The sequence below is a fragment of the Scophthalmus maximus genome, chromosome 5 (genome assembly GCF_022379125.1).
Source record: "Scophthalmus maximus strain ysfricsl-2021 chromosome 5, ASM2237912v1, whole genome shotgun sequence".
Classification (NCBI taxonomy): Eukaryota; Metazoa; Chordata; class Actinopteri; order Pleuronectiformes; family Scophthalmidae; genus Scophthalmus; species Scophthalmus maximus.
Window position 1 is genome coordinate 7569414 of NC_061519.1, and position 23130 is coordinate 7592543.

The 23130-nt window shown below is 41.2% G+C and overlaps 1 protein-coding gene across 1 annotated transcript in view; it reads right to left on the reverse strand.

The window, feature by feature from the left end:
• The window catches only part of paxip1 (PAX interacting (with transcription-activation domain) protein 1), a 31105-nt gene that overhangs the window by 1884 nt on the left and 6091 nt on the right, over positions 1–23130 (reverse strand). The window contains exons 6-22 of the mRNA XM_047332030.1: positions 20235–20310; positions 17496–18047; positions 15693–15805; positions 14581–15478; positions 13269–13363; positions 12958–13053; positions 12129–12266; positions 11172–11293; positions 9953–10137; positions 7655–7698; positions 3534–3601; positions 3312–3414; positions 2884–3052; positions 2619–2719; positions 2240–2374; positions 1271–1346; positions 41–101 (exon numbers count right to left, since the gene is read on the reverse strand). Of these exons, the coding sequence (XP_047187986.1) occupies positions 41–101; positions 1271–1346; positions 2240–2374; positions 2619–2719; positions 2884–3052; positions 3312–3414; positions 3534–3601; positions 7655–7698; positions 9953–10137; positions 11172–11293; positions 12129–12266; positions 12958–13053; positions 13269–13363; positions 14581–15478; positions 15693–15805; positions 17496–18047; positions 20235–20310 (3032 nt within the window). The remainder of the gene's footprint in view (positions 1–40; positions 102–1270; positions 1347–2239; positions 2375–2618; positions 2720–2883; positions 3053–3311; positions 3415–3533; positions 3602–7654; positions 7699–9952; positions 10138–11171; positions 11294–12128; positions 12267–12957; positions 13054–13268; positions 13364–14580; positions 15479–15692; positions 15806–17495; positions 18048–20234; positions 20311–23130) is intronic.

The following is a 23130-nucleotide window of genomic DNA, read 5'->3' on the forward strand; positions in this document are numbered from 1 at the left end:
AAACCCTTTGTCCTGAGCTGTCATTGGCTGCAAAGGATATGAGTCATAGTCGAGTTTCTGGGTGAGAACTCCTGTCAGGATGAACTCAGCATTGTGGACATCTGGACAACAGAAACAAAAGACAACATCAGAGATACACTTCAACCGGACAGCACAATTTCTACTGGAAAATCATTGTTTACATACACAGAGCATGGAAATGTGTGAACAACGGCAGAGAAGAGGAAGACTGCAAGTTAGTGAGTTCTGATGCGAAATGGTGATTGTACACTTGGGATGTACATTTTGAAATATTTTTCCTCATTGAAAGATACTAGAATTCAACTGTGAATGACCACATCAAGCCACTAGTCCCCTAGAGTAGGATTCCTTTAATACTGGGGGTCTGGGCTGATCTGATTACTATCCAGCAGCAGAAGATACACAATGTTGATTTAATATGTAGGGTTCATTAAAATACCAGTTGTAGCCCACAGATGATGGGACACGATGATGGTCCTTTGCACCACCTATACAGGTACAAGTTACTCAGAGAATTAAATAATTTGTGAGTTGAGTTTATGAGCAGGATTCTGAATTAACACCAAATACAAGCAGATTTTTTCTAATGTCTAATTTGTCCCATCCGTTTCAGAAAAAAAAAAGTATTTCACGCACTCATAATAAGATATAGGATCTCCAACTTTGTATTTTTTGCCATTGCTTCATTATCAAGCTATGCGCAACGCCCTTTGCCTCGCTCTCACTCTTTCACTTGGTCGCTCTCTCTCACTCGCTCTCCATCTGTCTCTCTCCCTCCTTCTCCAGGAAAAATCCTGATTCGATGGGCCATCGAAACATCCATACCTTTTTTTTTAAACTTGAGTCTCTAACATATGAAAAGTGAACTGTGTGCTCTTTTAGCCAGTAAAAATATGCTTTGTCGAAGGATTTTTTTCATCTTTATTTTTCCATTACCGTTAAAGTTCACTTCGAACCCTGTTTTAAAGTTTTCAATTTGAAACAAAGAAATCCCTGCTTTGTTCATTTTATAGTATTATCTGCAACAAAGGAACAAACTGCAAAGTAGCTTCCAATTTCTACTGATATATGCATTACCAGTGCACTACCAGTGAATGTGAATGGTCTTGTGAATTGCCTTTTTAGGTGTTTGTATGGACGGACATTATTTTTGATAGGAGTTAAAAGGGACAGTGGTCCGTTTTTCTTAAAAACAGCATTTTAAAATGCAAATTTATTTGTTTGGTCATAGCAATAGTGAGTGTCTTACCAATGTTCTTCAAAAAGTATTCTCTACAGAGGTGGAGGTCATTGTCACAGGAAATTAAAATGATCTCTGGAAGGTTCTGCAACACAAGACGAAAATGTAGTAAGACATCTGTAGACTAATGATAAAGTCAGACATAATAATAATAATCCCAAATTATCCATCTATATATACAGTACCAGTCAGAAGTTTGAAAACGCTTTCTTATTCATTGAAAGGGAAAGCGTGTCCAAACTTTTGACTGGTAATGTATGTATATATATATATACAGTATATATATATATATCATTATATTACACCATCAGCAGTGAGGACTAAAATTAATGTTTTTTGTTGGTCACTGGATGAAAGTGGGATGCTGTTGAGAGTAGGACAATCACATGGGCAGAGCTGTGGAGCATGGAGTCCAACATGTTGCGCTTCCTCATAAGAGCTACATATGACGTTCTGCCCTCTCCAGTCAATCTAAACTCCTGGCTGATCCAGCCTGTCCTGTGTGCTCAGTGCCGGCAACCCTTAAGCATTTCTTGGTAGGATGTAAGACCAGCCTGACACAAGGCATATACACCTGGTGACCCAACCAGGTACTGAGGTGCCTCTAAAAATCCAGGATAAGTTCCCACGGATGCAATCCTTCGCCTTCGAGAAAAGGGGGGCTAGCCTCTTGCCTCCTAGATCAAGTACTGACCAAAGGGGCCAGGGACTGGGAAATGCGTGATACTCATATTTCCACCTGAGCTTGCAGCAACCAATTTACGACCAGACCTGAAACCTTAGGGATGCTAAAACCAATTGGTTATTGCCAAGAATAACTACATTCTAGTAATTAAAGTGCTGACTTCAGGGATTGTAACATCAAGTCCTAGTTAATGAATGAATGCTGCATATAAGAAGGTTTTCCGTGAGGAGTCAGTGATTTGCAGGACATTAACTTTACAGGTTCATTGAAGATTTTTTGGTGAGTTTAAGGACCTTGTTCTGTTTGTGCTCCATAATCTTTCTGTAAGAGGGCTGTTTGGCCAGCAGCTTTCCTCCTGCACTCTCTAGGATGGACTTCAGGGTGCTGAGACTGGGGCAGATCCCTGGGGTGAGGTAGAAGTACTTCCCCTACAACAACCATCACAAAAAACAGGCAGAGAGATGTTCAGTGAGGGACAGGCACAATATATTTTCAAATCTACATTGATCATCAAAATATTCAGCTGTTAGTGCTTGTTACAGAGTGGGTAGCCTTATCCTTCCGTTTTCACTAAGCAGAAAAAAAGCTATTAATCTATATTCTGCCGGTGCTGACGATGGTCAATGTGTGTGTGTGTGTGTGTGTATTGTGTGGGTTTGAAGCTTGTCTGACCTTGAAGAGTGGTGCACTGTGGGCTCTCTTTAGTGATTCCTCCAGACTAAAGCCAAACAACACCTCCGCCTCTGCATCCCTCAGAATGTGAATCTGCTCATCTGCAACAAACACAGAGTCACTACTGTGAGAAATATAGTGTTAAATATCTAAATAGAAATGTTTGTTATTTTTTCAGGAGTGAAGAGTTTAATTTGAAAAAAAAGTCAGTTTTAATTCAATTATATGGCAATTATATGTCTGTGCTCTCTGCATGGATACACACCAACAAACTTCTGACTCCTCCAGCTCTCCTCCAGCCACTCTGGGCTGACGATGTGTTTGACCACAGACATGGCGGTAAGGAACTTGACTGTGCGAGTAACCTTACTGGCCACCAGGTGAGTGACCTTCTGACTGATGTCTGCTAATTCACCACCTAAAGCATGTAACCTCTGCAGGGGGAGAACGAGTTGAAGACAGAGAACATCAATCACATAAAACAATTAGAAACAGGACACCATTGTTGAAGCTACCCAATTCATGTAATCAAGTACAGCAATGGTTATTGAGATGGCACATTAGCATTGTCAGATAGTTGGTCATCTGACCCATTTAAAGGAGGTGAAACGGGTTTTAATCTATATATACACAAATTAGATGAAGAGAAAATAATGTAACTGCTGTCTGATTGAGTGATCAGGCCAATTTTACCTTTGTGTACAGTTGTACTTGTGCAGGCTCAAAGCCTGTAAACATGATTCGAGGAGTGGACTCTGGAGGAAGCGCCTTACTGGGGGACTGGATCTCCTCCAGTCTGCGCACACACAAAGTAACACATTTAGTCACAGTAGTCATCTTGACATTTCTTATCTGTAAGGTTTATGTGCAGTGTCAGAGCGACAAACAGCCTTTACACAGATCTGTTGTACTGACCTGGGTTTCTTGATTGCAGGCTGGTTGGTGGAGTCAGTGATCTTTTGCTTCTGCAACAGCTGGAGGTTCTAAACACCAAACAAACAATAAAAATAATTAAATGAGGCAGCCACACAGCCAAGGTCCAAAATTAGTACTCGCCAGTCGCCAAATGCGGGTAAATTTTGTCTTTGGTGAGTAAATTATGGAGACCACACCCCATTCTGGCGGATGAAATTTTTTTTTCCTATGCGCGAGAGAAAGCTGCTGGTTGCTGTCACTCAGTCTGTTTAAAAGTAGCTGTCACTTCAATCTGCTGCATCCGCCACACTGCACGTGATGTGCGTAGGAGGTAATTGCGTCAGTCATCAAACCCCGCGAATTTGGGATACAGTAGCAGCTACAAACAAAGACGTGGCGTGGGGGTGTGCCACCGGGCAGAAGTGGGGTTTACTAGCGTGTGCGGTGTCCGTTGCGGAAGGCACGGCGATACTGGCGGCATCAACTCTGGACGCGTCGGGCCCTTTTTGCCGATCTTCCAAGCTACGAGGCACGGCGGGGGCAATGTGTAAATTCAGTAAATCCTGCTTTTATCTGAAATTTTACATTAGGGTAAAACAATATTTTACATTAGATTCTATCCATTTCAATTTAAAAATAAAATTTTATAAATAAAAAAAACCAAAAAAAAATGTAAATAGTTAAATAGTACTGTTAGGTCACGGGTTTGAGGGAGCAGGACCCAAATTAAAGTAAGAAGGGAAAAGGAGTATTTAATAACTAAGGTAACAGAAAACAGACTTAAATAAACAAAATCCAACTCTCCAAACCTAAAATCCAAATGTCCAAAATTTACAACAATGGCATAATAGAATTCCTGAAATTCAGTCATAGCTTTTGGTTTGGTGTGCCAACCCGAGATTTTCAATCGCCCGATCTGGCCACTCCTATGAAAGATTTCTGGGAGCGCCACTGCAGACACTATCTCCTTATTTTTCATTGTCCAAAATGCAGGATTACCATGTTCTCTCAGAATTTCTATCCTTTTTTGTTCTCCATCATAACAAAATTTTGATCGCTGGTGACTTTAATAACCATATAGAATATATTTCTGACAGCTTTGCTACCACCTAAAACAATATGGAGCCCTTGAATTTCACTCAACAAACGTTAATGGAAATGGTAAATGGACTGCATTTATGTAGCAGGATTAGGGTTACCGACCACCTCAAGTGTAAGCCACATTCACCCATTCACACACATAAATAAGGCACTGCTATATACAGCACTTTTTCTATCACATCATTCATTCATTGTCAGGGTCAATTTAGTAAAAGTGTCTTGCCCAGTGACACTTTGGCACATGGACTGGAGGAGTCGGAATCATCGGTCTTCTGGTAAATGAACAACCAGCTCTATCACCTGAGCCACAGTCACCCATATTGTAAATGGTAAACGGACTGAATTGATGTAGCACTTTTCTTGTAGTCGGGAGTAGACCATACAATAGCCATAGATGTCCCGTTACGCATTACTCATAAATGTGGCCCTACATTGGGCTAAATTTTTACTTTGGGTCTGGATTCATCACCTTTTATCTCTGACCATCTAAGCCTTGTGTTTAACTCAATTATGTGAGCAGGAATCTTATCAATCAGACCTTATTTGTATTGCGATTGTCATACAAACAATGTAACACAAAGTGCTTTATAGAATGTGAAAAATTTGCTAACGCACCTTTGATGACACTATCGCCTTCAAATATTCTTCAATAATCATATAGTCTAGTGAATCCTTAGGCTATATCCACATTCAAATGTTTTCGTTTAGATATCCATCTGTCAGACATAATTTCCATTCATACTAACACACCTGAAAGTGTATATCACATGACTATTCACATACACTGGTAGTATGAATGCTTTTCTAAACATGAAGCAGTCTATTAGCAGTTGGTTGCTTAGTTGCAGAAAATACTACGAACAAGGACTAGTAATGGTGAAGTAAAACCAGAGATTTCTTTGCTTGATCCACAAACGAAATGGAACTGTTATTGAGAGTGTTAGTGTTAGCAACACTGCATTTGCCGATGCCAATTGTGACTGAAAAGACCCAATCACGATGGGAATCTGGGAAAGTGATGAGTCCTAAAACTGAAATGTATTAGATTGGCTGTAGCCTTAGTCTTGCTCTCAAACACAAAAGATTTAAGAACTGTTTCAACGATATGTGCTAAACTGTATCACGCTTGGATTACTGAAAAAATCTGAAATTCTGAATTAAAACTAACAGATATTTAGGGAGCCTTTAGATTAAGATGCAGAGTAAGGCAGTAGGTCCCAGAATGAAGAAACTTAAAACCTCAAAGGAAATTAAGTTAGACTTGTTAAAATAACAGCTAGACCACCCCCTCAACCAGCGGGCCTGGGAGCATGACAAAAATCCCAATTCTGGGGGCCTAACTTACCTGAGGGACAACCAGGCTACAGTGATAAATAAACAGTCTGCTGAGACCCTCAAGTCTTCAGACAACTCTATTGTAAAATGCACAGTGTAAATAAAGATAATTCCTTAATTCGGTCATTAATTAAATCCATAAAATCTGCAACCTAGACAGACTTCTTAATGCTTGCTGTGCAGTTACTGCCACCAGTGTTTTCTGAAGAAGCCTGTCTAGGGGTGTGTCCCGTCTGTGGACACCCCCCTAATGTGTGTTATTTCGGTGATATGACTGAAGATGACTCTCCACTCTTCTCTGTACGACGAATGTACATGCATAGTGAATTGCATTGCAACTTGTTAATCAAAAGTATATTTGATATAATTAAGTAGCCAGCATAATTTAAAATGATAGTTGTCTATTTGGCCTGCAGCTAGCACTCATGGAAAGCTCTGGAAACAGAAAAAAGAAAGTGAAGCTCAATGTGGCATATGGATGTTCCAATAGCATTTTCCCTTTCCGATACAGATTCAGACACCTAGATTTGCGTATCTGCCGGTTCCCGAGTACCGACCCGATAACAACTTATTTTTAACGTATTGTAACAGCTGTTTGTTACTAACCCTGTAGTGAAGTGATGATTGCTATCATTGTTGTATGGCCTGGCTCAGGTTAAACCCTTTGAAAAACATACATACAGAGAATGAATGCCATAGAATGTCTTTTATTATCTAGTTTGACAGTCATAACTGAAAAATAATACAAAATAAATAAATCTAGGAATAAACAACAATTACTTACTTTAAATAGCTGTTTAAGTGCAGCCACAGCTTATAAAAATAAGAGGCCTTTAAAGTTTTAAACAGTAAAGTAACGGTATAAAACTGCAACTGCAACTTCAAAATAAATAAATCTACGGATTAATAACAATTCCTTTAACTCTTAAAGTGCAGCCACACTTTAGAAAAACAACAACCTTTAGTCTGTATCTTCACAGTATAAGTACAAAACAACACTATGGTACAGATCCCTGTTTTACTTGTGGGACTTTACACCGTGACATTGCTGACATTTTCACTAGCTCTGGCTAATGCGACACAACTGGAAATCACTTCTTGGCCGCTCAATACTGTTTTGGAGTGACAAAGAACAAGTGATTTCAGGTGGAGTAGCATTAGCCAAAGCCATATTGAAAATGTCAGCATTTTGGCAATATTTCACGCTGGAAAGTCCCACAATTAAACACTGACGTAGTGTACTGTTACTGTGAAAGATGCAGACTAGACCCAGAAAAAAAACGACATTTTGGGGCTTAAAATATTGCCAAATTGCTGACATTTTCACTAGCTCTGGCTAATTCTACACTCCTGAAAATCACATATTCTTCGTCACTCCAAAGCAGCAGTTGCGCTGTACTGTCATGATAAGTACTGTTTATAGAGCAGCGGAGAAGAAGTGATTTCCGGTAATGTAGGATTAGCAAAAGCTAGCAAAAATGCATTTAGCCAATAATTCATGCTGGAAAGTGCTGGGTGGAACTACATCAAAAACATGGTATGTGATCGGTACATTGATTCACCCAATCACCAATGCCCAATCTGGCATTTTTGGCAGTACGGGGGGCATTTCCAATACCGGTATCGGAATCAGAACATCTCTAATGTGGCATTCATCTCATGAAACAGCACTTCAACAAACTCACCGCCAAAGCTTCAGGAGATACTTTGATCGCCGTTCTCCAAGCAGCTATAGAGAAAGAAAGACAATGTCATTTAGACCCACATGAAGGCATTCAAGGACACACACACACACACACACACACACACACACACACACACACACACACACACACACACACACACACACACACACACACACACACACACACACACACACACACACACACACACAAACACACACACACACAAACACACACACACACACACACACACACACACACACACCTCGAAAATATGTTTAAAATCCAACCGAAAATGTAAGTAAAAACTTTCAAGGCTGATCCAACCTGCATGAATTTTGTCACAGCAACTCATAATGTTACTCAGTAGACTGTATAGCCCCTGCCCTGCCTGGGTGCATTCCCAACAACCTCTGGGCATGCTCCTGATGAGTTGGTGGATAGTGTCCTGAAGGATCTCTTCCCAGACCTGGATCAGGGCATCAGTGAACTACGGGATAGTCTTAGGCCCTGTCCCAATACACCCCCTCCCCCTAGATTTGAGCCCTAGCCATAGAATTTGCACGTTCCCGCAGAGGGGTAGGGTGTTCCAATACTTAGGGAGCAAGACGGAGTGCCTATTTCCCCTTCAAATCATCCCTCGGCAGCTAGCCAGCTCGGTACCGGACTTCCAGCCAAGGGAGTATCATGAATTACCCAGGATACCTTGCGAACTCAGCAAGCGACGATTCTTCTGGTTTGTGTATTTCTTCTCCGTTGATTCATCAAACGGAGATAAATCAACATAGCCCACGCAAACGGCAGCACAACCGCTGGGACCGGCATTTTAAAACGGAATGAAAAATAGTACCTTTACTTCTTCTTCTGTAAGGTTTGATGGCAGTTTACAGGCAAAGTGTATTACCGCCATCTACTGGACTGGGGTTCAATCGGCACGTCGATGCTGCGTGTGACGTAGGAAAGCACGTTCGCTACGCTAATTTGCATAATATTAATGATAGTGGTGTCCCATTTCATAGGCCAATACCTTCACTCTCACTTCCCTCTTTGAGGGGACTCTTCTGTGGAGGGAACTCAAAGCAAGTGTTCTCGTTAAGGGGAGAGGATTGGGACAGGGCCTTAGTCTTACTTGGTGGCGTTGGATGCACCAATTACAGACCTGACAATTCTAGTGTTCTCTCACCAATGGCAATCGAACTGCATGGTGCTAAGGTGTGAACACAGGTCTCACTAGAGGACATTGGGTCCTCATGCCACCCTCATGGAGTCCGTTTTTGACAGTTTGGTCAGAAACTTGCACACAAGTAGTCTGCTGGAAGTAATTTTGTAGGGCTTGGGCAGTGGGCCCTCCTGTTCCTCCTCGCACAAAGGAGCAGATACAGGTCTTGCTGCTGGTTTCATGCCCTTTTAGGGACCTGCCCAGCTCTCTTCGTGTAACAGCCGGTCTCCTGTTATCTCCTCAATGCTTTTAAGACTGCTGGTAGACACAGCAAACTTTATTACAACCACACGTATGGATGTGCCATCCTGGAGGAGTTGGACTACCTGTGCAACCTGATTGGGCTGCATGTACCGCCTCATGCTACCAGTTGCTAGCAGAACCTAAAACTAGGGAATAATTAATCAGGAAGGATAAGGAAAGCAATTGTCCGTGGCCACCACATGCAAAACCATTCCCTTTTCGGGGGGTCTTGCTTTTGCTTCTCCATTGCACCTGTTGTCACTTAAATTTGCAACAAAGCAGGTGAAATTGCTTCCCAATCCGATTCCTAAATGAGAAGATTGATACACTGCTTAGAAGGCATTGATGCCATTGACTGGCCCTCTCGTTCTCCTGACCTAAATCCAATTGAGCACCTATGGGACATTATGTATCATGCATGCATCTGATGGCGCCAAGTACCAACACACTGTGTTGTCCAGGAGCTCACTGATGCCATGATCCAGGTCTGGAAGAAGAACCCCCAGGACACCATCTGCGGACTCATCAGGAGCATGTACAGATGTTGTTGAGAGTGCATACAGGAATGCGGGGACCACATAATGAATCATAATGAGTTGCCGTAATAGAACTCACACAAGTTGGATCAGTGTGTTTACATTTTTTTACTTCGATTTTTGGTTTGATTTTGAATCCATCACATTTTATGACCAATTAATTCAGAAAACCAGTTAATTTCTTGCCACTGTATTGATTTGACTGTTTTCACTTGACTGCACTTTGGATAAACTTTAATTAAAGGTAATGGCCAATGTAAAATAAAGGTCTGTTTTCATGGGGGTATATTCAGCTGTACATACCCAGGAGGTTTTGGACCAGCTGTGGGTCGGGCATCAATGGTTCAGGTTGTGTAAAGATGGAGTATCTGCTGTGCTGAGTCTGTCTCAGTGCTTCAAAATTGCCCAGCAGTATATGACACAGCCACTGGGCATTCACACATGGGATCTTCCACTCTTTAGCCTTCTCATATTTAAGGCCATTAGGTCTGAAGAGAGATCATCAAGACAACCACATCATCAACATGTTAACAGCTCCAGCTCAAGTCAATATGGCGGTTTGGAAGACAATATTTAAAACTGATGGTGCAAAGTCAGATTTTTGATACACATCACATATATTTAGTGCTTTATGGCACAGGGACAGGCACTCATATTGAGTACATCGTGGCTGTCTGCTGTTCAAGTGTGGATAGAGTAACTGCAACCCTGACTTGCTTCCCTTAGGGTTGATTTTTAGAAATTATAGAATCTCATTCCACTGTTATGCAGTTGACACTCAATTTCATGAGCAAAGACGAGCGTGAGCACATTTCCCTCATACTGTCCTCCCTTCACTGGCTCCCTTTACGTTATAGGATTGATTTAAAGATTTAATATTTTGCTTACAAGTCATTACATGCGCTAGCTCCAACCTATCTGTCTGACATCTTACAAACCCACGCCCCATCAAGGTCACTTAGATCCGCTGACCTGATGCTTCTGGTTATCACCAGGAAGAGCTTGAAGCAAAGGGGAGATCGTGCCTTTGCGCCTGTAGCACCATCTTAAAACACATTCTTACTCCTTGGCTTTCAACATAGTACAACGATTGTTCTTCCCTGTCTTTTGTCTGTAAAACTAGTCCTTGTGTTTTAGCGTTCAAAACTTTGTTTTGTATGTTCTTGGGTTTTGGGATTTTAATGTACAGCTCTTTGGTCAACTGTTGTTTTAAAATGTGCTCTTTAAATACATTTGATGTCTATCCAGTGGAGTATTTGTTTACAATTTTTTGTTTATCATTCTCTTTCAAGTTTCCAAAAACTGAGAGTTTATAATTTATTTTAATATTTATTTTATATTATAACCAGCTTCTGCTTCAATCTTGATTGCAGCTTTAAAATGTACTGCATTTTATGAACGACCCTCAGTACTTCAGTTAAAGGAGTATTCGACAGAGGTACATTTAAACACAAGACCCCTGTATTTATCTTTTTAAAGTGCAAAAACTTAGATACTCCCAAGAAAGCCCTGCCAATCTTACTCTTTACAGATGAGGACTGTGTTACTGCGACACAGATATCCAGTGTATCTGGCACCAGCCAGGTAGGCCATCAGCTTTAGGTCATCTCTGTCAGCATCCACAAAACCTGTCACTGATATAATCTGAGAAGAATGATAAGGGGGTGAGAAGAAAGAGATGAGGCAGATGTAAGAAACACCATTTTGTTTTGTTTTTTGTCTGTTAGGGATTTTCCTGGATTGGAGTGTTTCCACTTTGGCAATGGTAAATGGACTGTACTGTATATATATTGAGCTGTTCTTATAGACCACTCAAAGCGCTTTACAGCCCAAGTCACATTCACACAGCGCTGCTATTCACCGCACTGTATTATTTATCCAATTCATACACTCTCGGAAGAGTCACCAGAGGCAATTCTAGGGTTAAGTGTCTTGCCCAAGGACACATCGGCATGCAGACTGGGGGAAGCTCGGATCGACCGACTCCACCTCCTGAGCCACAGCCGCCCAATCTGTCACCAGAGAAGTAACTTTGCTGGCTCCATCAGCCTGAAAGTTTCAGCTTACACTGAGGTAGCACTGGCTAAAATATGGCAGATTGCAAATGATGCCCCACAGGAAGGAAAATATGTGTCTCTTTTCCACAAAAGAAAATAATAAGGTGGTGCAATATGGAGTTATGTTCCTTTTACATTTCATGGTGAGGTGGTTCATGTTTATGGTCAGTGTGCCTCCCTGTGAAGGGGCGCCACTCTTTAAGTATAGGAGGTCGCTCTTTAAGTTTCCATCTCATTTTGACTTTTGCCTGGTTACATGGAAATGGGTGGATACGTAAATAAAGAAAACAATTGCTAAATAACAATTCACTGATATTTAAATCACATATTTAAATCAGAGCCTTTATAAAGTAAACCAACAGCCCAGGCGGGTAACAAAGGTGACTGTGGAGAAAAGCAACTGTTTGTGGGGTTGGACGTACGTGCTGAGAGCAGGGTTTGGCTCCTGGAGGGAAGGCGAAGGGCAGATGTAACGTCCGAAGAGGAGGAACCATCCTCTTTCTTTTCAGTACAGTGTTGAGCCAATGCGCTGTTACACAGCGCTTCCCCTCTCTTAGTGCCTAACAAAAGCAAAGATTACACATTTTTATTAAACCATAGAGCAGGATAGCTTGACATTTATTTTGCAGATCAGAAAAAAATAAGAATTAATTTGTATATCTCTAGTGCTTAATCACAACATAAACAATGTTTCCCATTAATTACCTAGACTGTCAGTTTCATATTGAACCAAAAAATTACATATCTCCAACTTTGTGCTTTTGCGCTCTCTGCCTCACTCTCTTGCACTATGCTGCTCACCCTCTCTTCTTCTCCTTCACGGTCTCTCTCCCTCCCTCGCTGGGTAAAATCCTGTGTAGGTGGGCCGTCAAACATCTGTAACGTTTTTACAGTCCTTGCAGGCAGCCAGCCCTTGTTTTAGTTTTAGCTGCATGTTCCCGCGAGGGTCATGAAGTTATGAAATTCTCTGCAGGGAGGGAGATGGCACTCTGACCTATCAATGAATGACTGAACAGCGTGCTCTGGTTTGCACCGAACCAGACCCCTGGTGAGCAGCTTTTGTCTTCGAAAGCTGCAAATTCAGTTTTCAGACAAACCCTTTTCCTGTCAACATGTTCCTTCTACCTCTTAATCTTCTATAATGACTCTATCTGTTCTATGACACCTGCTTTTTGTGTCAAAGTATGTACATGACAGTATGAAATATATAAAGTACTTATTTTTGTATGTTCTGACAGCACATATCCTTACCTGTACATACATGTTACTGACTTGGCTCTCACACAGCAAGTGTGTGCTGCGGCAGGTCAAGGTAGGGTCAACAGTACCTCCACATGCCTGGATGACCTAAGGGAACAGATTAGCAAAAATAAAGTTATCCACATCAATCTGTTACATTTCACTGTCTTTTTTAAAAAACATGTTTAATATATCTTTAATTAGACCCTACAACACACACATGCGTCATGATTAATATTACTGCTCATAACATTAGCTGCTGCTCATTTATCCCAGGCTGTGGTAAAGGGAGACTCTCCTCTTCTTCTATGCGAGTATCTTACCCTCTTCCATGTGGCTAGGAGTTGTTTGTCAGCCATCTGTTCTGGGTAGTCAGCAATAGCAAACACACAGCCTAACAGGAAGCCATCTTGGGGAACTAAAATTTATAATAAAAAAGAAGTTACACAAGTGAATGGACCGAATCACAACACAGATGTCGGTCCCCAAGCTATTTACTAAAATAGTTGCCCTACTTACAGGTATGGCGTTTATTAAGTCTCAAAATCAGCTGGCACTGTGGGCATAAGGTTGAAGCTGGAGTTTGGAGCTGGTATATTTTGCCGTATAAAGCACTGACTCTGTTACTTAGAGTTAAATTATTGTAGCTGGGTTATTGCACAATGGACGCCTCCTTAACCTGCAACAAATACCTTCGTATTTCCCTCTTTCTTGGCCAGAGCTCCCATGGTAAGACCTTAATAGGCTTGATGTTACACAGCAGTGAGGTCTGAAGTAACAGGAGTTCATCACTGCTGTAGATTAGTAGCCTGCGGGTAATTGGACCGGAGTGGGAGGCTTTTGAAATTCAACCATGGAATTGCAGTTAGTGTGATGAACGCTTTGGAAAGTGTTCATGTTCTATCAGCCGAGAAGACCTTACAACTTAGTACATGAATACAGGACAGGACAAGATGTGGCCTGAAGCCGGATTGCAGAGTGTGCACAAAGACTGTTCACCTGTTTATTTAAAGTTGGGTGAAGCCCGACTCAGTACACAGAACCCTGAACCAGAGAATTTTGTCACTGTTTTTGAGGTGTAACAGACTGAGTACAGGTTATTTTCTTCACGTCACAGTTGGTTTAAGTTGTTGGTTAGTCGGTCTCGTTTGTTAACGTTACTGCATTTCGCAGCCCACAGACTCCATTAGTGCCCTCTTGGCTCCTGTTGTTTGTTGTATTATTATTTTTTTCCAATTAATATAGGGAAACAAATTTTTAACTCGTTGCCGAGTGGACATAGTACTCTCACTCAGAATACAGACACTAAGTCGGTGTTTTAATTTGTTGACTCATGGTTTTCTGTTTTTATGATATCTAAAGTGACTAAATGCACAGTGTAATAAACTTCGGCAGAATAGCTGAATAACAACATAGATTTATGATTAGATTCTTTACTACGGCACACAATTGTTTAAAAGAGCATACATTTCTTCATTGATCTAGCCTCCTAAATTGCTATCAAAGAGCACCAGATTGACGAATTTAACTTTAAAATGTACAAAAGTGGACAGGAGTAATTTATCTTTAAATAGTTATAAAACACAGTACGGCCAAGTTACCATGGCCCCCACCACACTGACTGGTTGAACTCACTTTCTTGTCCCGGCTCGTGTCCAAACAGCTGGGTGATGTGAGGAGGCTGCTGGAGCTGAGGCTGCAGCGTTGTTGTCGTCTGCTGCTGGTGCAGGGCCTGCTGCTGCTGGTTCTGCAGGTGCTGCTGCTGCTGCTGGATTTGCTGCATGTGATGCTGTTGTAGGAAATGCTGTTGCTGCTGTTGTAGATGCTGTTGGTGTAAGTGCTGTTGATTCTGCTGTTGCTGTAACATCTGCATACGTTGCTGCTGTTGGAACTGTTGCAGCTGTTGCTGCAGAGCTTGTTGCTGCTGTAGCTGCTGTAAACCAGGCCGGGGGAGCTGCTGGGGCCGAAGCTGCTGCTGGGGGAACGCATGCTGCTGCTGCTGCTGCTGCTGCTGCTGCTGCTGCTGCTGCTGCTGGGAAAGCATCTGTTGGTGCATTTGCTGCTGTTGCTGCAGAAACTGTTGCTGCTGCTGGGGCAACTGTGGGATACCTTGTTGCTGTGCAACCTGTGACTGCTGCTGTTGATGTTGTTGCTGATGGTGATGTAGCTGCATCATCTGATGCTGCTGCTGGAGGTGCATCATGGGATGCTGCGGTTGCTGTGGTAACTGTTGATGTTGCTGTTGGGTAGCCTGGTGTGACTGTTGCAGCAAGTGTTGCTGCTGCTGTTGTTGTTGTTGCTGCTGCTGCTGCTGCTGCTGTTGTTGTTGTTGTTGTTGCTGCTGCTGCTGCTGCTGCTGCTGCTGCTGCTGCTGCTGCTGCTGCTGCTGCTGCTGCTCTGCTGTGAAGGGTTGGCCAGCCAGTTTGGAGTGACTGAACAGAAGAGGGTTTGTACTGTTGGGGGTTTGAGCATGGCTCTGATTAGACTGCTGCTCCAGTGGCTTTGACTGACTGGCTGTCAGATTATGGATGATCTGGACAAACAAAAGGAAGTTATAATGTTGAGAAAATAAAGACAAACAGTATATATTATTAGCAATTTCATGCTGGACTAGAACAATAGTTATGATATAGTGATGATAGGTATGACATATTGTCCTGCTCTTGTTGCCTCAGTGACAGCAGATGGGGAAAAACTGAGCCAACACATAGTTGATCTGAGTATTATGTAGGGAAAAAAATTCTTACATGCACCATGTTGGCAGGTCGACTGGCTGGCTGCATGTCAGAACTGTTAGTAATGTTGCGGAGGGTTCTAGCAGCTGGACTCCACCCAGGGATGCCCTCTGAAACTGATGCATCTAAAAAAAGAGGAAAGGTGGTGAAACCAGCGGAAGGATAGAAGATACAAATAAGAAACAACTAACACTTGCAAACTGAGAACTGCACATAAAAAAATATTTTTTAAAAATGTGCCAATTTTCTACAGATTCCCAACCTGCAGAATACCCCCCTTGTTGCTTAATAACATCAGTGCTATTTTGTCCCGCCACAGTTTAATAATGAATATACAGAAAAAAATGTCAACGTGAGGTGAGAAGCGCGAGGCTGAATGGGAGACTGAGAGCTCCTCTGCTGATGCAACGGTGCAAAACACACACATTTGCATCTAGTCGCGTCTTTGCATTGACTTTGCATGTAATCTTTACTCGCGCAAATAATCTGTCGAGTTCTGTGTGAAAACACCTTGAGAGAACGATGTTTCGCCTAGGATTGAATTTTTCTCACAAAAATTGTGAGTCGGTACTCTTATCGATCCGGTACTTTAACAGTACTCTTATCGGTTCTTGTTTCCTTTTTAGAAAAATTTTATTCTCATTTTAACCAAATGAGAATAAAATGGAATGGACAAATGTTTTGTTTCTTACAATGTACTCTGTAAATTGTTGAACACTGAACAGCACTATTTTGAAAAAATAATTAATGTAAAGAACATGATATTGTGTGCTGAGATATGTGACTAACTTTAAGCCTGTCAAAGCCCTTGGACTCTAGAACTGTTGTAAAGGGTTATAGGTTTTTCACTATGAACCGGGTCACTCCTCAGTCATCCTCCAACACTGGCTGCAGCTGTTGTCTCTGACTGGGACCAGCAGAAGTAGAATTTACTTTCACTTACACTAAATATTTCACAAATCGCTCATGTTACCGCATTTACTTACAAAACATTTGTAACACTTGTGGCAACGAGGTTTTTTCTCCATTAATTTTTTCCCGAAGTACTACGAGACGTTCACTCTCTGCCACCGTCACACAGGGAAGGTGAGTGTCTGTCTGTGCTCCGTGTGTCGTGCAGTGAGACCTGGCCATGCCCCCTGCACAGCGCAGGCCGCAACAGACTAAGGATTTGGAACAGCGAAAATTCATCATAGACAAATGAATGAATTTCTTCAATACTGTTAGCAGCACCGATAACGTCGGAGCTTATTGATACCACGGTCTTTGATAATTCAGCCCTAGGGCCATTTAATCACAGGTTTCTGTTCCCACCCCTAGACAAGGCCTATCTCCTCTCGTTAATTTGTTTTATAAATAATAATTCGGGAGTGGCAGTCAAAATCCAGTAGTGGCGGACCGCCGCTCTTGAATGCATTTAGGGGAAACACTGGAGAACGTTTATGTTACTAGGAGAAGTGCGGGCCGCAATAGTCTAGTCAATGTATGGGAAACCCTGAAGCAACACCTAGTCCGAAATATACACTGTCTGAGTTTAGGCTGGCTTGAATTTGGTCATTGCCCCAAATGGTGGCCTTAAATCTCACTGTGAAACACATCCACTAACAGCACATATAATGTTTAAGATCAAACACAGTCTGCGTCAAGATTTAGGAATAAACTGCTTCAACCCACTGGTACAAAACAGCCTAACGGAATACTTTATTGTATCGCTACGACTTAATGTGACGACATCTAAACTGAGCTCAATATATTGATAGACATCTGACAGACTAAACTTGAGAACTTGTCAGGTCACTGTTCCCACATACTGACCCTGCTGTGCACTTTGACTGATAGCAGCAGCAGCAGCAGCAGCAGCAGCAGCAGCAGCAGAGCGAGCCTCTGCAGGCGATGCTCCTGCACAGCCAGGTACAGGAGGCACAGTGGCACAAAGGTTGATCAGCCCACTGCCTGTAGATGACACTGGGTGTTTGCTGCTGGACTGCCCACCCCGTCGTCTGGCTGTGCCAGTGAGAATAGGGGGTGTTGGCGTGACAACTTCAGCTGGTGTCCAGTTGAGGTTGGTGCCCTCCTTCTCTGTGGAAAAATCGTCATCGGAGTCGTCAAACATGCGCTCACTGCGGCGCTCATGTTTTGTGGGGGACGACGGAGACACCGATTTCAATTTTTTGGGTCCTGGTCTTCTGCGGGGACTCGACTCTTCCCCAGAGGAGCCACCACTGGATAGCTGGGTTCGTCGGGGGCTGTAGCTTCCGTCCGAATGAGAGTGCTGTTCATATGATTCTTCTTCACTCTCCTCCTCGTCCTCAGGATCAATGTATGTGAGTCTGGGGTGATAGAGAGCCTCATCCTTCCTGCTTTTGTCTGTAAAAGAGGGAACAAATCACAGATGTTTTGTATCCATTGTCGACTGATTTGTGTGAAAAGAATTATTTTTGTTGGAAATATGTATGTATATATTGTTGTTTTACTTTTGCTTAATTGTGCACTGTTAAAATGAAGGATTTAAATCTAACTGAAGGTTAGAAGTTTTTCTTCTTTGACAAATTTTGTGCTATACATATGGCTAATAGAGAATGAAGATAACAGCTGATATATAGACACTTTCTTTGTCCAAATTGTCCCCATATGGGAAATTGATTTGCAGCACAGTCACAGGGCATAAAAAGTAAAGAACTGAATTCCTTTTTACAGTCTTTGCCTGATCTGCCTACCAAATTTCATAAATCCTAAACATGACTACTCTGTTGAAATTTGTAGGGGTGTGCTAGCGAGGAATTTTGCCAGACCCAAATGCAAAACAACCCCATCAAAATGGCCAATTCAAAAGCATAACTCAAGTGCATCATCAAGGTCTTGGAACTATTCTGACCAGATTTGAGGAAGATCTGTTGAAAGCACTAGAAAAATAGGTCAAAGAACGAAACTGACATTTCCTTTTCGGAGTAGGTGGCGCTATGACTATGAATATTGGCCTTTCTTGGTCTTCAAAGCGGGACTTTTATTAAACGTGTGACATTTGATAAATAATCTAATTAAAAATACTTCAAATTTACATGGCGAATGATTAAAATTTGCTCCACGACATCATTTGGTGAAAATTCCAATTTTTACGATAAAGCATCATCAAGGTCTTAAGGGTGTTCTGACAAATGGTCCACATGCTAGGGGGGATGGCCATTAAGTATAAAAGCTGTCTTTTATGCAATTACTTACTTTGGAAAGGGGGCTATGCTTGCTAAAAACAGTGTTCTGCAATATTAAAAACTGCCAGTTTAAGCCACTGCTACTGGACGAGATGATGTATCCTAACTCTTCTGTGCTTCTGTCAGCTTTGTGTTGCGCAGCTCCGTGCTGCCTTCACGGGAACGGGACATCAGAGTTTCATTTTATGTGAACTTCATACTGCAGCGTTCTAAATTAGTCTTGTTGTGAACTTGGAAGTCTTCATTAAACATTGATGTCATATAGGGCTGAATGATTAATCGTTTTCAAATCAAAATCGCGTTTTGAAACAGCGCGAAATGCAAATAGCGAAAGGCTGCGATTTACAATACATTATAATGCAGCGCATCTGACCAGGGTGACAGTCATGCCCACCAATCAGAAATGCCGTGCTGCGCACCTACTAGTCATTCTGACCAATAAGAAGTTGCCTAGGGTAACTGCGTATCTGCTCACCAACAACACACGAGTGTGTTTGTGTGCTAATTATAATCACAAATTAAATCGCAATCGCAATATCTGGTCAATTAAAAATCAAATCAAATTAGATATTTTCCCCAAATCGTTCAGCTCTGTCATGTGAAGCCCACTGCTCTCTGTCAGCTAACTTCATTCATTCTTCATTTTCTCTTCTCGCTGGGTGCGCTTGTTTATGTCACCTTGCTGGAGACTGAATAAAAGTTGGGGTAAGTGTCCTGGATAATGGATAAGGGGGAAATGGCTGACTGGGGGAAAAACTTTAGGGTTGGTGGATGACCAATACTACCTCCTGAGCCACAAACGCCCTGCAAAAGACTGCAAAGATATTCAATAGGCTATGCACTGTAGTGTTACCAAAATCACATTGTGTGTGAGAGGTGATTTTGGCATCTGAAATTTTGAACACCGAATTTGGGGATGATTTGAATTTCATAAATTGAATTTTTGTGATTATGAATTTGTGAACATTGAAAAAGAAAAGTGAAAAATAGTCATCGAAAGTTTGAAGCGTTGAATTCAGGCAAAAAATTCACATACATAACTTCAACGCAGATAATGTCAGTGCTCCAAATGTGACAATGGTTAGAGAAATAAATATTCACATTCAATGTTGAAAAATAAAGTGCTTCAAATGTGAAGGGGCTAAATTTGGAGACAAAAAATCCATCATTTCAAAGCTGAAAATTTCACTAGTAGAAATTCAATGCCTTTTAAATTTCAAAGTCTGGTGAGATAGATAGATAGATTCACAACTCAGTTGTCACAACATCAGACTACATCTGAAAAACACAACAAAGGGATGCAAGCTAAGAAGTAAATGGATGCATAAATACATCATATTTATACCTTTAACAGAATCTGTTATCCAGTCCGGGGTAACAATCTTGATACCAGGGTGTTTCAGGGCACACTCAAACTTGGCCTGGGGGGGTTGACCAAAAACAAAAATTGCATAATTAAGTGTACCCATTAAGATGAACTTGTTTTGGTGGTGCATAAAAAAAAAAATTTAAATCACTTTTTTTATGAGGTGTCTGCCTGCAACTCCGGTGAAGGCTCCATTCTCAGTACAGGAAATAACAGACTCTTTTTACAGCTTGCAGAAGAAGTAGAAGAAGATTTTGTGAGATTTTAAGTGATTTACAGTACTCTAAAAAGTTTGAATGCATGGGTCTTGCGAATGTTCACTGTCTAAATAGCTGCCACTATCAATGTTTAAATATAAATCACGCAAATTATCAAATGTTATACATGTGGGTAGTTAGAAGTCCACAGGGAAATTCCATTACATTTAAAGGTCATTATTCATATGTATGTGTGTGTTCGTGTGTCTTGTTAGTCATTGGCTAATTTAATATTTTTTTCTTGACTTGCTTTTAGACAAGTTGATCTGCAAATGCAATTTAAACTGCAGGGATGGGGGACATTTTCATTACACAATTTGTCACAATCCATAAAATCATAACTTTCTGACATGCTAGGGATTTCCAAGGCAACCATACAGGATTGACTTTGACATCTTCATGTTGATGGTATGAGACACTTTTGATCTCATCAAAACTCTGATCTTACTCTTTTCCAGTATGGACAGCTTTGGAAGGAGGAAAGTAGTGAGTGCCTGAGTGAAGACAAGAGAGTTGATCGTAGAACCATCAAATTCAATTTCCAGCAAAGAAATTTTTCTGCAAAGAAATTATTGATGGCCGACAATATTTGGCAAACTTTGAATGCCAAACGGATGATATTTCTGTTAGTTTGAATGGTTTTTCTTTGATATTTTATGAAGCACTTATTAATTCACTTTGATTATATCATGAAGACCTTTTTACAATTTTTTTTTATTTTTACAATTAAGACGAAATAAGAGATGAATGGTGATTTACATTAGAAAAAAGTACACAAGGAAAACTAAGATTAAAATAATTAAAAAATTTGGCAACACATTAACTTCAGCGCAAAGTTCAATACAGTTCAGTGTTTCCCATAGGATTTTGAGAGACTATGGGGGTTGACCTCAGACCCTGAAGGGGGTTCCGGAGGCATGCTCCCCCGGAAGAAAATTTACATTTTAAAGTAAAATCCATCAATCTGGTGAACTTTGATAGCAATTTAGGAGGCTAGATCTGGAAGAACTTTGTGCTCCTGTAAACAACTGTGTGCTGTAGCCTTACAACATATGTTTGTTGTATGGATACTGACCCCCACATATGTTTTTGTGTTCTTCAAAGAAATAAAAAATTGGTTTTCAGCATCCATACATTTTGAATAAACAGCTGATCAGTGCTCTGGAGCTGGGACACGTCAACTTAAGATACGTTGTCAATACAACAACGGCACGTTCACAACAACGGCACGTTCACAACAACAGCGCGTTCAGGGTTCTGAACCAAGCTTTGATTAAACACGTGAAAAGTTGTTTGTGCAGTAGTGCGGCGTCAGTCACCGCAGCTCAATTAGCCTACTGCAGGTAATTTATTGCCGTTTCAAAAAGAAAACTGCAACCAGCTACACCCTGGGCCAAACATACATGTTGAGAACGACCACTACACTAGTAACGTTAATAACAACACCGCGGGGCACTCCGCCTCTCCCAACATGAGTGCACGTACACTCAGAGCAGTGCGCAAATGGGTGACAGACCGAGAGCTGCTCTGCTGAAGTATCCTGCAAAACACAAAACCACGTGTCTAGACACGTCTTTGCATTGACTTTATATGTAATCTATATTCGCCGAATAATTTGCATCGCATTCGGTGTTCACGCACCTTTAGAGATCTTTTATTTATCTATGAGAAGTGTAAAAATATGTTTGTTATGAGTCTATGGCGCACAAATTAGACTATGGTGGGGCGCCACTGTCTTGTCAATGTATGGGAAACACTGCAGTTAATGAGTAAGTGAGTACAGTAGCAGCAAAGCATAGTTTATGTAGGAGTTAGGCGGAATTGAATCTACTGTTATAGCACACAACAGATTATGACATGATGAATATTATACATAAGACAATGAAGGTCATGACATATATAAATGAATTATTTTAGGAATATATGGTTTTAAAGCAAAAACATTCTTAGTAGGCCATGTTGCCGACATTGCTCGAATAATCAAGATATATGTATTTATATGTATATCTCTCCTAAAGATCTTCAGGTTTAAAGTGCGAGTAGACATCAGGTTTGTTTTTGTCATCTAGTACCAGTCGATTGTTTTTCATATAAATTCAGCTGATTGCATCAAAAGGCTGTCGTATATTCTTCAAAGGCAATCGTTTTTTCTAAGAAGAATGGATGCCCCTCGCTACACGGGTTGAGTTTATACCCCATTTGAACACAATAAATTGTGTGTGAATATGAAGATACTGTTATTTTAGAATTAATTAATCGTTTTACTCTACACTGGCACGTAGATAAAAAAAGGCTATATTAATATGTATGCTACGTTTAGGGAAATAATAGTTTTCACATTACTATAAATCAACGACAAAAAACATAGCTTAAACCATAAGTGTCTACATGCTATTATTTTGTATTCTTGGTGTGCATTTCTTGTACTGAGAGCAGAGACAGGCTTTTATTTTGTATTCTTAGTGTGCGATTCCTGCACTGAGAGTGGAGCCTGCACCAGAGAAGTACTCACAGTGGAGGCCTGCAGGCAGCCCCTCTTGTGAGTTTCTGTAAATTAAATGTGAGAGCAGCACATATTTCATCAAAAATTCTGACAGAATTCTGATTAGATACAGATC